The sequence below is a fragment of the Muntiacus reevesi genome, chromosome 15 (genome assembly GCF_963930625.1).
Source record: "Muntiacus reevesi chromosome 15, mMunRee1.1, whole genome shotgun sequence".
NCBI classification, from domain to species: Eukaryota; Metazoa; Chordata; class Mammalia; order Artiodactyla; family Cervidae; genus Muntiacus; species Muntiacus reevesi.
In genome coordinates this window covers 45,156,562-45,170,979 of record NC_089263.1, presented here as the reverse complement: position 1 = coordinate 45,170,979, position 14,418 = coordinate 45,156,562, and the positions used below count along the sequence as shown (strand labels likewise).

Genomic DNA, 14,418 nt, shown 5'->3' with positions numbered 1-14,418 from the left:
TGGCATGCTCAAGAAAGGCTGTGTGTTTTTACAGCACACTCTCCTTTAACAGGACTATTTGTCATTCTTTGAAACACTAAGACATAAAAAAGAAAAGACTCTGCCTCTGTGTGTGGCCGCACTACTTTGCCTAATGCACTAAATGCAAGGTTTTTTAGGGAAAAAAAATCAAGAAGTTTCTGCTTCATTGATAATCTGACAGTAACTATTTATTGAAGGTAAAATACTTGTTGTCTGCTGTCACTATTTGTTTTAATACATAATCTTGCTAACTAAATGAGCTTAAAGCAATGCAGATAAGCAATGGCATGTACAGGGTCACTTAAATGCCAATTTGACTCTTTCATAAACTTTGGAATTCTTTTCCTGTGAGTTTACTCTCAACTACTAAATTGTGAGTATTAGCCATTTACGAAGTTTAGGCTGGCCATAAAAAGGTTGTCTTCCATGTCCTGCACACCTTTCAGTGCCCTAAGCAACAACAAAAGCTAATAATTAAAGCTTCTTTAAGCCCCCCATAAAGAGTTAAATGAAGAAGAACCTAGACCAAACCAACCCATAAAAACCTAGTGGAAAAATAAGGAGAAAATAAGTTTCATCAAGATGACTGGCAAAAGATAAACCATAAACCTAAATTGCATTTACACACTATTATTCAAAATTGTAGTTGTACCCCTGTGTAGTAAGAAACCCTACTGAAAGTACGTGAGGGGTAGGAATGCAATATAAAGTTATAGTAGAGAAAGTAAGGCCATCTAAATTTCCCAATTGACTGGCCTATGGACATTTTGTGGGGAGTTGTCTTTTATTTTATCATAACAAAATTAACCAACATAATGAGCAGTTAATCCAAATTAGGCACTTCGGTGACCAAAAAATATCAAATCTCACATTAATATTAAATTCTTTTTTGTCTCTCAAAGAATTATTTTTATTCTAGCTGTTGTCATTACTAAGTACACTGATCAAAAAAAAAAAAAAAGTAGAAAGAAGTGTGGACTACGATATATATATCCTACTATACTAGCTGCCACCAACTCTTCCCGTGAGAAGATTTAAGTCGGATCTCACACGTGAATTTCTAAAACATTTAATCTTCCTTTACAAACACAGTTTCAGGTATCAGTACTGAATAATTTCTCTTCAGACAATAAAATTCGTATAGTAAGGAAGTTACTTTTTTTTAGGTAGTTTTTGATCACACATGGGTTTTGAAATCTTTTTTGGTCTCTGTGATATAACTCCAAATTTACTTTTTCGCCTTCGCTTAACTTCTTTTCCTTTGATTTGCAACAATTCTGATGATTTCACCTTGGAAAAAACATAAAGTGAGCTGTTAAGGAAAGCTGTAACCACAAGTTAGATCTTTCTCTCATATTTGATGTTCCTTGTTATTTTTCAACTTCTAATTTCTATGTATATTTTAGAATACAAATCCTAAAGGAGGTGTTGATATTTTCCTCTAAATTTTTCCCTAAATTTTATAACACAAAACTTAATTTTATACCTTCACAGCAATAAAAATATTAGTACCATAACTATTCATAATAGTCTATTTGTTGCCTTAAAACTATTAAAGAAAAAATATAAGATTTTCCCCTTCATAAATCTACTCTTCTTGGTTAGTATTTTTAATAAAACTTACCTTCAACCCCAAAGTTGGTTATGGCTGGTGCTTGCAAGCACAAGCAAAAATGAACTTTAATGCTTCATAGAACTATTTTGAGCAATGTTTACCAATGTATACTTCTTACAGTTATACTGTTTTCTGTTTCTACTGCTTGGGAAAAGTCAAATGCATTTCTGTCTCTTAAATAATTGCCTTCTAATCATTATAGATATTAGGAATGTTGTTTCCCTGGATTCCTTAGGAAATTTGCAGAATTCATGGCAGTAGTTCATTTAAAGATATTTTTCTCTGTGGGTTGCTCTGTACTTTTTGGAGACTAGATTTCAGGAAGAAAGCAGGGAGGTTTTCCTTGAGGAAAGCAGAGAATGACTGAAAAAGTAGGAGGAGGCCAGGTAACGGGAGGTCCTTATAAATTAGGTAGAGGGTTTGGGCTCGCTGCAGTCATAAGGAGAGAGCTATTGCAATGTCTCGGGTAAGAAAATGATAATGAATAAGGGAAATTCAGAGTACAGGGTATTCCATCTCACCACCAAGTTCATGTTTGAATTTCCTCTATAGTGTCTCCACCAAAGGCCATCCATCCTGACTTGAAAATGGGGAGGGAAATGATGATGAACAGGGAAAACTCAGAGGATGGGGTATTCTATCTCACATCAAGTTCATGTCTGAATTTAATCTACAGCGTCTCCACCAAAGGCCATCCATCCTGGTTCGAACATGATCGGCAACAGAGGACTAGGAGTCATCTTTGAAATTCTTCCAGGTGTTAGAATTTTTGTTTTGTTTTGCTTTAGAATTTTTGTTTATTATTATTATTGAGCCTACAACTTTCATCTACCAGTCTCAATTCAGTCCTCGGGATCATACAGGCACAATCTAGCTCTCTTCCACGTGACAGACGAATATTTGAACACAGTGGACTCCCCTGGGCCTGCTTTCCCGCCTCCCGCCCCCTCAACACCACCACCACCCCGCCGCCATAAGCATCCCCAGTCCCTCCGACTCTACCTCACATGACATTTTTTTTGAAATACTCTTCTTTGTCATCCTGAGTACTTTCTTCCAAATGATCTCCAATTTGTCAGTATCTCTCCTGGGCTTGGACTCCCAGGTTCGAACACAGTATTAGAGGTGTGATGTGATCAGATCTGAGGGCTTTCCAGGTGGCGCTAGTGGTAAAGAACCCACCTGCCAATGCAGGAGACGTAAGGTACGTGGGTTCAATTTCCGGTTGGAAAGGTTCCCCGGAGGAGGGCATGGCAAGCCACTCCAGAGAATCCCCGGAGAATCCCATGGGCAGAGGAGCCTGGAGGGCTACAGTCCATAGCGTCGCAGAAAGTGAGACACGACTGAAGTGACTTAGCACAGCACGTGCACGCGATCAGATCCACCAGGAGAAAGACGATCTTCTTTCAGGGTAATTGTCGATCAATGCAAATTATGATTGCACATATCTTCCTACCACAAAACTGAATCCTAACTTAAAACCCTGAAACCTTTTCCACATTCGCTCTAAGTCATGCCATCCCATAGCTACACACTTAGTTTGTGGAGTCAAGGAAAGAATCATACATACATTTATCCCAATTAAATTGCATCTGAGCAAGTAAATATTACCAGTCACATTTTGGACATTATCTGCAAATCTAATCAGCAAATCTTCCATATTCTAATCCAAATTATTTTAAAAATATGCTGAATTAGACACAACCCCATGACAGTCCTCTAGGGACTTCCACGACTAATTGTGCATCCTTCGCATAGCTACTAAGAAGTCCACCTGGCAGCTCACCAGGTTCTAGTCTTGTCTACAAAACTGTCATCGGGAGGCTAAATGGATTCTTGAAATCCAAAGGATAGTAACAATAACTAACGTTTATTGAGCTTTCAGATGTGCTGGGCTTTTCCCCATGATACTCTCGTGTTGACCCCCAGGTATGACACTTTTCTTGTGTTCAGTCTAGTAATTCTCAAAAAATAATAGTAATAATAATAAGGTTGTTCTTCCATGGCTTGCCTTTAGGGAACCCATGCTGGCTCCTTTTCATAAGGGTTCAAACACAATTCTTTTAATGATTCATTTAATCATTTCAGATCTTTATCCAAGACCAGTGCATACACTGCAGAAATCATAATTCTTATCCTTAAAAAAAAAAAAAAAAACCTCAGGATTTGCAGTTGCCTGTTTCCAGGTTCCTAGCACCTCTCCCACGACAGCAGCTCCTCAAAGCTGCTGCTGACAGAGGCACAGCAGGCTTAAACCCATCTCTCTCAGCCAACAGGATCAGATATCCAAGTTAACTCTTAAAATCTTTCTATCAATCTTGGGCTTCAGGTTTCTTTTATCAATTCTTTCTTTCTTCTTTCTAAACTAAGGATCATTCTCCTTGTCAGATTTAAGAGAAGCAAAGTACAATTTTATCAGCTTCCCTTTCTCTTTGACATAGCTCTGTTTATTTAAAACCTCAACCTTTTCCCAAAAATAAATTAAGACTGCTCTGTCATCTGTTGTCATCACTCTATTCATCCATAATGACAAGGTTATCCTTCCTTTTTTCTCTCTTTGCTTCAAAACTAACACCAAAAAAAAAAAAAAATACTTTCTTATTCTTTGCATTGTTCACAGGTCTCAACCCATTTTGGATCTTAGCCCTCCTGATATAATTGTTATAGCCACATGCCACTTTTATGTTTATCTATGTATATGTATTTCTTCTTTCATTTTCTGTGTATTTTTAAAACTCTGAATGCAATAGATCACTCAAAATTGTTTTGTAAAAATTGGGGAGAATTTGGGGTACGCCACATCTCTGAAACTTCCTTCTATTTAGAATTTTGAGATACATGCTAGCGCTATATATATACATATATACATTTTTTTTTTTACTTTTGATCTTTTCCTTCCTAAAATGTTCAACGATCCTCTCACAGGTTCTTCTGTCTGTCATTTCTTCAGAGTCACTATTATCTAATTTCTTTTTGTTGGTCATGGCTCAGATCAGAGTCCTCAATCTTTACTATACTAACAAGCTTCTAAGGGTAGAAATGGTCAGTAAAGTAAGAACTGATTAAATTCTCTCCTTTTTTTTTTTTTGGCTGAATGAGACCATCTGGCGTGTAGTTGAGCAGTGCAAATCCTGCATTGTTTCTTTACCACAGCTCCAGGCTACTTCTCTGAGCAATGCAGAAGAGGTTTCCTTGTGTCCACAGTCCGGCCTGGCTGGCTGGAATACACTGTTCCTCATTCCTGTGCCAGAGATGCTGGAGACTGACTTTACAGCCTCAGATGTCCAAACGGTAAAGTTCATGGAGACTAACTGATCTTGAGATGTTATCACAAATAAAAGGAATACAAGGTGAAGATTCGGTGGGATGAGTCAGAAAACTTCCAGCTTGCTTTTCTCTGGCTACTTTCTGATATGTCCCACCACAATAAACCATCAAAGTCTTATCAGACATTCTCTTCTCCTCCTTTTGAAACACTTCTGGTTTCAGGTTGGAACCCTCTGAACCTGTTCTCTGAGTCTCTCTCGGCAAACCATTCCTCCCAGGTAAGTGAGGAGCACTCTGGCCATAGTCGTGTTCAGCACTTTGAGTCTGCGTTCTTGTACTTCACCAGGTACCTGGAAACTGTTGTTATGAATGGGCAGCACTGCAAAGAGGCAAAGAGCGAAGGTTCCAGAATTAGACCACCTCAACTCAAGTCTTACCTCTACAGCTTAGCCATATGGTTGTACCTGGGAAAGCTATTTCTCTTCTCCATGACTCAGTTTTTTCAACTCTAAAATGAGAGTTGTGTAATAGAGTTGTTGTTAGGAGAAAAAAGATAACGTGTAAAACACTTAGCAAAGTGGCCAGAACATGGAAAACAATAAGCTCTAGTTACCTTAGGAAATGAGTGTTTTTACCAAAAATAAATAATTTTGCACACTTTTTCAAGACATTTAATAGCAGCCACAGGAAATCAAAAGAATGAACATTATGGGACTTTTCTCAGTGTAAGATTTAAATTCCCCACTGATCATGGTGGTAAAATCATTGTCCAAAAAATCCATTTCATCCTTTGACACACTTATTAATTAACCATTTGCCCCTCATGCCACATTTTATTTCCAAAGTCCCAATTTTCAGGTGGGAGAATGGGTAAAAAAATCACCTGTGACCACCAGTCGAACGGTTTTTCGGCAAGACATCATCATTTTCAAAGATACCTTTTAAGTTCTCCACACCTAGAAGGTATCAGCCTAACACAGGGTAGTTATCATTGAGAGGGCTCACTCAGCCTTGGCAGGCTTCACTTCATACATCCAGTTTGAGCTTAGGAAGACAGCATAATGTATGATAAAGTCAGTCACCAATCACAGCAGTAAGTCCCTTCCCCCTGACAGCAGTGGCAGATTTTCTCTGGTCACCTATTACTTGTGGATTTTCCTTATTATCTATTATTGTGGGAACATCCATATGCTAATATCATACCAGATGACCCTAAGAAAACAGAACTTGAGAAATGAATAAAAGCCAAAAGGCAATGGTACTAATTCAGAGAGAAGGTCAACTGGAAAAGAGGAGAAAACGGTTATAGGCAATTATGTTTAGGAGGAATCTAGGCCTTGGAGACTGATTATTTTATGAAAGGCCAGAAGACAGTAAGGTAACAGAAAAATCTAAGGTTTCAGAGTTGGGTGTTTGGGGCAAAAGTTAAAGAAATGGCAATGGCCAGTTGACTCGGGTGATGCACAGTAGCAGGATCATGGTCGTTGGTGGAGAGAGAGGAACCCAGAAGCAGAGGAACTGACTAGAAGGAGTGTTTATCCAAGAATGGGTATCCATCTGAATCAGAGAAGACTGCAGGAGATAAGATCAAGATAATACGCTGCAATTCATGAAGAAATGGCTTTTTTAAAAAATCCTAATGATAATATATCTATTCTTAAATGTGCTAAGTTACTTCAGGCATGTCCGACTCTTTGAAACCCTGTGGACTATAGCCTTCCAGGCTCCTCTGTCTATGGGATTCTCCATGCAAGAATCCTGGAGAGGGTTGCCACCTCCTTCTCCAGGGGGTCTTCCTGACCCAGGGATAGAACCCACATCATTCATGTCTCCTGCACTGGCAGGCAGGTTCTTCCCCATAAGCACCACCTGGGAAGTCCAAGGCTTATTACTAATTATCTATTCTTAAATAAACTCAAATTCCTAAATAAGTCATTTATTTAAATCAAAAAATGACTCAAGGAAATACACCAAGCAAATAATAAGGCAATATACAAATGTGGTAAAACAATGAAAATCATGCATAAATAAAATAGAATAAAATTATAAATAAAATAAAATAAAATTCTCACAGTGGGAAAAGACACAGGGAGTAGGAGAAACCCAAATGGAGCAAAGATTACAAAATTCACCCAGTCCTGATCCCCCGGCTATAGTTCTTGACTCTGTCAAGATGGTAACAAGACGACATTTGGTCAATTTATGAAAGTCCAAAGGTTCCTTTGTTCCTTAAAAATCTTTCTTCTCTCCCCAGAGCTGCAATTAGGTTTGAGACTAAAAGTTTGCAAAAAACAGAAGTCCTTTTTTCCCAGATGAGCAACTTCACATGAAAGGCCGTTTTTCAGGATGAACCCTCTCACAAACCTTGGCCCAAGCTGAGCCGTATCTTCACACTTACACGTTCTCAACTCTCACAACCGTTTCCACCCTAAGTAGTCCTTTACCTTTAAAGGTATCCGCTTGGTCATTTTTGAATCACCTATGGGCTGTGAGCCTTCCAAAGGTTTACTTGATTCACTTGCTGACTGAACTTCCGAAGCCTCCTGAGATTTAAATAATGAGCTTTCTGCATCTGAGGTTCCCCATTCCAATACATCCTCTTGTTCAATCTGCAAAGTACTTGATAAAGTTTCAGGAAGCTTCTCAAGCACATTCTGTTGGGAAACATAAATGCACAAACATGCCCTTTTTATTGGTCCTTCCAAAGTTTTAAGTTATGCAGTGTTTTCTCCCTGACAACAAACTGATTATGAAAAATGCATGATTGAAATTAAGCAGAAATAATAAACTTTCTCCAAAAGACTGAGAAAGAGAAACTCACACTGGACTTAAGAAAAACGTGAAGCTTGGCAAATTATTTTCCTTGGCCCTTGTCTCAAAACATATTGCTACCCCACATGTATGATACAACAACTCTAAGAAAATAACAAGACTCTAATTTTACCCTGATTCTTCCCCATACTCACACAGAATCAAGGCCACTGAAATATCCAACCTCTCCCCAATCTGAGGTTCTTTCATCCTAAACAATGAGATTCTTGCTAGCCAAATGCTCTTGTAGAAGCATGACTTCAGTCTCTCAGAGAAGGGCTGACCCAGAGCCCCAAGAAGACCACCCAGACATCCCAGTTCCATGCCAAGCCCTAATGAAAAATTCTTAACAAAATATCATTCCTACACCTGTTTTGTGTTTCTTAAAAACATCTCATTTACTTAATATCTATCTCACTGAGCCTCAAATAAAGTACCTCTATAGACATATTTTGGGTATTATCCAATTTTAAACCAAGATTATTGGGGATTATGAGCACTGCCTCAAATTAACAGATGATAAAACCAGTCTGATTTACACAGAATCTGAATTTTATATAACGACTTGAAAATGCAACTGTATCTCTTTTCTTTCTGGCATACTCAATTGATGATAAGTAAGTTCAATTCATCTCAGTCGCTCAGTCGTGTCTGACTCTTTGTGGCCCCATGGACTGCAGCACACCAGGCGTCCCTGTCCACCACCAACTCCTGGAGTCTGCTCAAACTCATGCCCATTGAGTCAGTGATGTCATCCAACCATTTCATCCTCTTATTATGCAAGAAAGGACAGCTAAACAAAGAAATGTACTTTTGTGGAACGTAACTTTAATCTGGAGCTCATGTTTTTACAAAGCTATTCAGTGGTACTGGAGAAAGAGTAAGAGCTTTGTATCTATATAGGACTTAATTCAAATCCTGGATCTATTAACAGATGTGTAATCTCGGTCAAATTATTTAACCCTTTTTAACATCATCTTCCTCACTGGTGAAAAGGGTTAAAAAAGTCCTTCCATAAAATGGCAGGATAGATACACAAAGGAAATATGTCTTATGGGCTTATACCGTCTATCTCTGACAAACTCACTCATTTTATGTTCCATAACTTTTGGAACTGTTCATCACTCCCTTTCTTTTTACTCTTTCTGCTCCTGGCTTCCTCAGCATACATTCCCAGGATCTGGCTGGGGAGATTAAACATATGAAGGTGCCACCCTCCGAAATAGAAAATGGAGAAGAAAAGCTTGAGAGGGCATTGATCATCCCCCAACTGCAAATGACCGGCTCAGGACTCTGCCTCACCTACCCACAAAGCCATTACTGATCTTATCACTACCCTGTGACCTGCTCTATTGTAGCACGTATCATCCTATAGTATATCCATCTAAGTAACCATCATAACTGTCAGCGCATAGCAGCATTAGCTCCTAAAATTTTAATCTTCACCCCAACTCCATGAAGTAGGAACTGTCCGCAGCCCCATTTCATGGATGAAGAAACAGTGATAACGAAGTTAAGTAACCTGCCCAAGGCCAGATTGAGAGTAAGTCTAAGGGATAGGTAGAATGAATAGATAGAGTTCTGTTCTCTGGAACAGAGTAGGAACCCCAAAAATGTGTTAGGAATTAAAGGTACCATAGAGGAAATTTTTTTTTTTACCATGGCTAGGTATCAACTTAAAAGATAAAGAAGTGATAAACTTAATAAAAGCTACAGAAAAGATAAACTTCAAAGATCTAAACAAGTGGTAAGTTTCCTCTGAAAAACCCAGTGGCCAGGAGAGGTCCAGAGATTGCTTATAAATGTCAAAGCTGACAGTATGGTTCCTACAGAATTACAAAACAGTTGATATTTTTGTTTAAACCTTTATTTTAACAATCAAGATGATGTATAAGCTAGGTATCTGAAACTAGCCTTTTTCACAGCTTCCTTCAAAATGGAATAATCTTTTCTCTTACTTTATATGAATATTCAGTGAATGGTATTATGTCAAGTTTATTCTATGAGTGAAAATTTCTAATTTTCTGAACCTAAGTGATCTTGCAGTTCCAGTTTACTATACCTGTTAACAAGCTTACAGGTCTGATATCTACCTGTAAATGGTGTCACCTAAAGGCAGCTACCCTAAATGTCAGTTTTAAGCCCATAGCATATGTGGTAAGGCTTCAGAATTGATTTCTCCACATACTAGTGCCACACATACTGGGTATCAAGACACGTGATGAGACTACAAAGGGGAAAAATGAATGATCTCAACCCAGAAACATCTCAAACTCTAGTAGTCAACCTCTTGCAGTAACTCTAAAGTTATAAGATCCATGATTTTTGTGAAAAGAGTCAGTATATTTTTTAAACATGATATATTATCCTAAAAATAATTGTGATCTGAATTTTTATGTATGCAGACTCATATTTTCAGGAACTAAAGGAGCTTGTTATCTAATGACATCATTTTATGAATCCTTTGTAAAAGACTGAGCATCATGCCATTGTTTATTTCATGTAAATATGGGTTTCTATACACAGGGAAACATTTCCCATTCACAGGGAATACGTTCCAGATTCCTTTGACTCCCATAAGTATTTTGTCAATGATGGATGAAAAGAAAGTTCTATTTCTGAAACAAACTTCTGTCACCAAGTGTCCATATTTCTCTAGAAAATGCTCCCCTTGTCAATGTTTTTCACAATTCTTCCACCTAAATAAAGAATAAGGGGATGCTTTCTTAAAAACTAAAAACTTTTAATTTCTCCAGCTACTTTCTAGGTATAAATGTGTTCAGAGCAGAAGAGCTGTTAAAAATCTTTTCTTTCTGAAGAGTTTTGAGCCTTAGCAGAGAACATCTATGATGGGCAAAAATGGTGAGTCAAAATAGCCAAGACTCTCCATATGGTATTAGGTTAGATGTGTTTATAGTTAAACATGCCTCGAAAATAAATCAGAGGAAAATTTTTTTAACTCTCTAGATAAAACATTAAAGCAACAGAAGCAGGCTATTACTTTAAAATAGATGAGGAGGATTTTTATTAGACACGTTACCATTTGAGTTTCCTTCATACTTATCTGTGAGCCTTGCTCTGCCTGCATTTGAGGTGCTTTCTGCCAGTACATTTTTCCCATCAAAGAAATATCCTTGAAGGAGGAAAAGAAAACAATTAATGTCGATTTTTAAATTTTATTTATTTTTTAATTGAAGGATAATTGCTTTACAGAATTTTGTTGTTTTCTATCAAACCTCAACATGAATCAACCATAGGTATACCTATAGCCCCTCCCTTCTGAACCTCCCTCCCACCTCCCTCCCCATCTCACCTACCCCTCCACGTTGATACAGAGCCCTTGTTTGAGTTTCCTGAGACATACAGCAAATTCCCCTTGGCCATCTATTTTATATATGGTAACAGAAGTTAATAATGTCAGTTTTAAAGATCACTGAGGCATATTATTCAATGCAATAAAATTCTAGCCAGTATAATGCAGCAAGTGAGAAGACAGAACCAAAGACACAGTAAAAATATTTTATCTATCATTTCAATTTGAGACTTTTTAAATTACTGACCCCTATAGATATATCATCAGGCTTAATAAAACAATCAGGTAATATTAAATCAGATACTATAAATCACTGCTCTTAAATGGCTGCACAAGAAATTTAAAATCAAAAGTAAAATTTAACCTAACCAAGAACAAGAAGGAATATAAATATACTTTAAATGTCAATGGGTAGAACTGCTAGTGTCATTTTCATCACTAATTCTAACAACTATGATATACCCTCAACTCAGCTGAAGTGGTAAGAAGACAGCACAACACAATGTCTAACAATGAACAAAAACCAAGAGACCCAGCTTCTGCACAAACTGCACAAACACTGTCTGGTGTTGTCTGCACACACCAGACAACAGCAGGCAAGTTATCTTATTTCCCTTTCCCTCAGTTTTATCATCCTTAAAATGGACATTTGTGACTTTTTAAGGCCCCTTTCTCCTCTGGACTTTTAGTAATGTCAGTAGCAAAATATAAACAGTCTTTGTACTTTAAAATGCTGCTTTTCTACCTTCCCTTTGCTTTGTTAGAAAGATGCAACTGAGGTTACTGGCTTATACTTCTGCCCTCTTGTCATAAATAACTATAAAACTGGACAAAATAGAAGGACAACTCTTTTAGGGTTGGACAACAGGCAATGCAAGACTATAAAGGCTAAGACAATGGAAACGAAAAAACATTATGAGCTAAATCACCCCACATTTCTGCCTCACACAATTTTCAGACCACAGCACAAGGAGAGAGAAATCACACAGATCCCAGGAACCTCACTGAGTTGCAGAGACAGAAGTTAGAAAAGGAAGACAAAGAGGGTAGAATTTGTAGGACACAGTATGGGGAGGAGGGAGCTGCACAGATAAACAGCTCCAGAAATCTGCAATAGAATCCTTGAGTCTCTGGCTGAATATCAATCTGCTCAGTAAAATGGTGAAACCCATGAGGCCAAACAAAGAAAAATTGCCAGGGGGAAGAAAAGCAATCACCAAAAAGATTAAGTCATAATTCCCAGACTTCATACAGTGCTCGCTCAGTCGTGTCCAACTCTTTGCAACCCCATGGACGAGCCTGCCAGGCTCCTCTGCCCATGGGATTTTACAGGCAAGAATACTGGAGTGGATTGCCATTTCCTTCTCCAGGGGATCGCCCCAACTCAGAGATCAAACCCAGGTCTCCCACACTGCAGGCAGACTCTTCACTGTCTGAGTCACCAGGGAAAGATAGCGCTAAGCTGTGTCCGACTCTTGCGATCCCATGAACTGTAGCCTACCAGGCTCCTTTGTCCATGGGATTCTTCAGGCAAGAATACTGGAGTGGGTTGCCTCCACACAATACTAGGAATCATTAGATCTCCCATTAGATATTCTGAATGTATGGTACATTCATTACAAACCTCAGATGGATCATATATTAGCCCTAGAGTAAAAACTTTTTGGACATTAAAAAAATCTTAAAATAAATACTTTAAAAGATCAAGCTGATCTTCAAGTAGCTAAAGTGTCTAACAGAACAAACTCCAGATCTTTTTAAAGGAAAAACAACAAAATCCAGTACTTGACAATGGAAAATTCACAATGTTCAATACCTAATCAAAAGTTACTACTTATATGAAGAAGCATGAGTGTGCAACACATAACCAGAAGGAAAATCAACAGAAAAAGACCCAGAAATGGCAGAGACATTGAAATTAAGAGGTAAGAATCTTGAAACTTCTAATATAGATACTATAAATTTTCAAAGATGTAAATACTAAAGACAGAATCAAATGGAATGACTAGATAAAATGTCCACTACCTGAGACAAAATTTTCACTAAGTGGCATGAAAATCAGAGAAAATGTTGCAGAAGAAAAGATCAGTTAACCTGAAGACACAGCAAAAGAAGTCACACAAAATAAATCACAGAGAGGAATAAAAACCAAAAGAAAATTAACAAAACACTCACACTAACATATATTTAATTAGAGTCACAGAAAGCAGAGTGTGAAGAGAGCAGAAAATATTTGTACAAAAAATAGCCAGATTTTTTCTAAATTTGATGATCACCATAAGCCCCCAGTACAAAAAGTTCCATCAACTGTAAGCAAAAATGTACAACAAACACATTATCATCAAAATGAAAAAAAAAAAGTAATAAAGGAAAAAACCTAGAAGCATCCAGAGATACATTAATTACAAAGACACAAAGAATTATGGCAACTAATTCCTAGCAGGCTCAGTGGTAAAGAATCCACCTGCCAATGCAGGAGATGCGAGAGACACGGATTCGATCCCTGAATCAGGTAGATTCCCTGGAGGAGGGTATGGCAACCCCCTCCAGTGTTCTTGCCTGGAAATTCCATGAAAAAAGGAGCCTGGTGGGCTACAGTCCATGGGGTTGCAAAGAATCAAATACAACCAAGCGTACAGGCAGACAGACAGAATTACCACAAAGTAACACTGCAGGCTTCTTGTCAGGACAATACAAGACAGAAGACAATGAAGCTACATAATTAGAGTACTGGTACTGAAAGAAAACAACTGTCCACACAGAATTCCATATCCAGCAAACATATCTTTTAAAACTGAAGGTGAAATACTTTTGTAGCAATCGAAAGGTGAAAAGTTTGATTGCCATCAAAGCTGCATTACAAGAAATGTTAAAGGAAATTCTTCAAGCAGAAGGAGCAAAACTTGAATGCATACAGTGAAAATAAATGATAAAATGATTTTAAAAGTAGGTAAATAAAAAATATACTTTCCCATTTTGAAGTTTTTAAAATATAATAGACTATTTAAAAATGATACATTTTGAGATTTATAACATATATAGAAGTGAAGTATGCACTAATGAGATAACAATAATAGGAGAAGGGAAAAGGAAGTATACATCTCTATGTTTCTTATACCATACACTATTTAATGGAATAAGTTAGATATACTTATTGTAAATCCCATGCTGCTGCTGCTGCTGCTGCTGCTAAGTCGTCTCAGTGGTGTCTGACTCTATGCAACCCAATAGATGGCAGCCAACCAGGCTCCTCCATCCCTGGGATTCTCCAGGCAAGAATACAGGAGTGGGTTGCCATTTCCTTCTCCAAAGCATGCATGCATGCTAAGTCGCTTCAGTCGTGTCTGACTCTGTGTAACCCCATGGACAGCAGCCCACCAGGTTCCTCCAT

At 37.9% G+C, this 14,418-nt stretch overlaps 1 protein-coding gene across 1 annotated transcript in view; it reads right to left on the bottom strand.

Moving 5' to 3' along the window:
* The window catches only part of TTC6 (tetratricopeptide repeat domain 6), a 183,574-nt gene that overhangs the window by 121,974 nt on the left and 47,182 nt on the right, over positions 1 to 14,418 (bottom strand). Inside the window, exons 2-4 of the mRNA XM_065906884.1 lie at positions 10,755 to 10,847; positions 7,348 to 7,557; positions 1,178 to 1,311 (exon numbers count right to left, since the gene is read on the bottom strand). Coding sequence (XP_065762956.1) covers positions 1,178 to 1,311; positions 7,348 to 7,557; positions 10,755 to 10,847 — 437 coding nt within the window. The remainder of the gene's footprint in view (positions 1 to 1,177; positions 1,312 to 7,347; positions 7,558 to 10,754; positions 10,848 to 14,418) is intronic.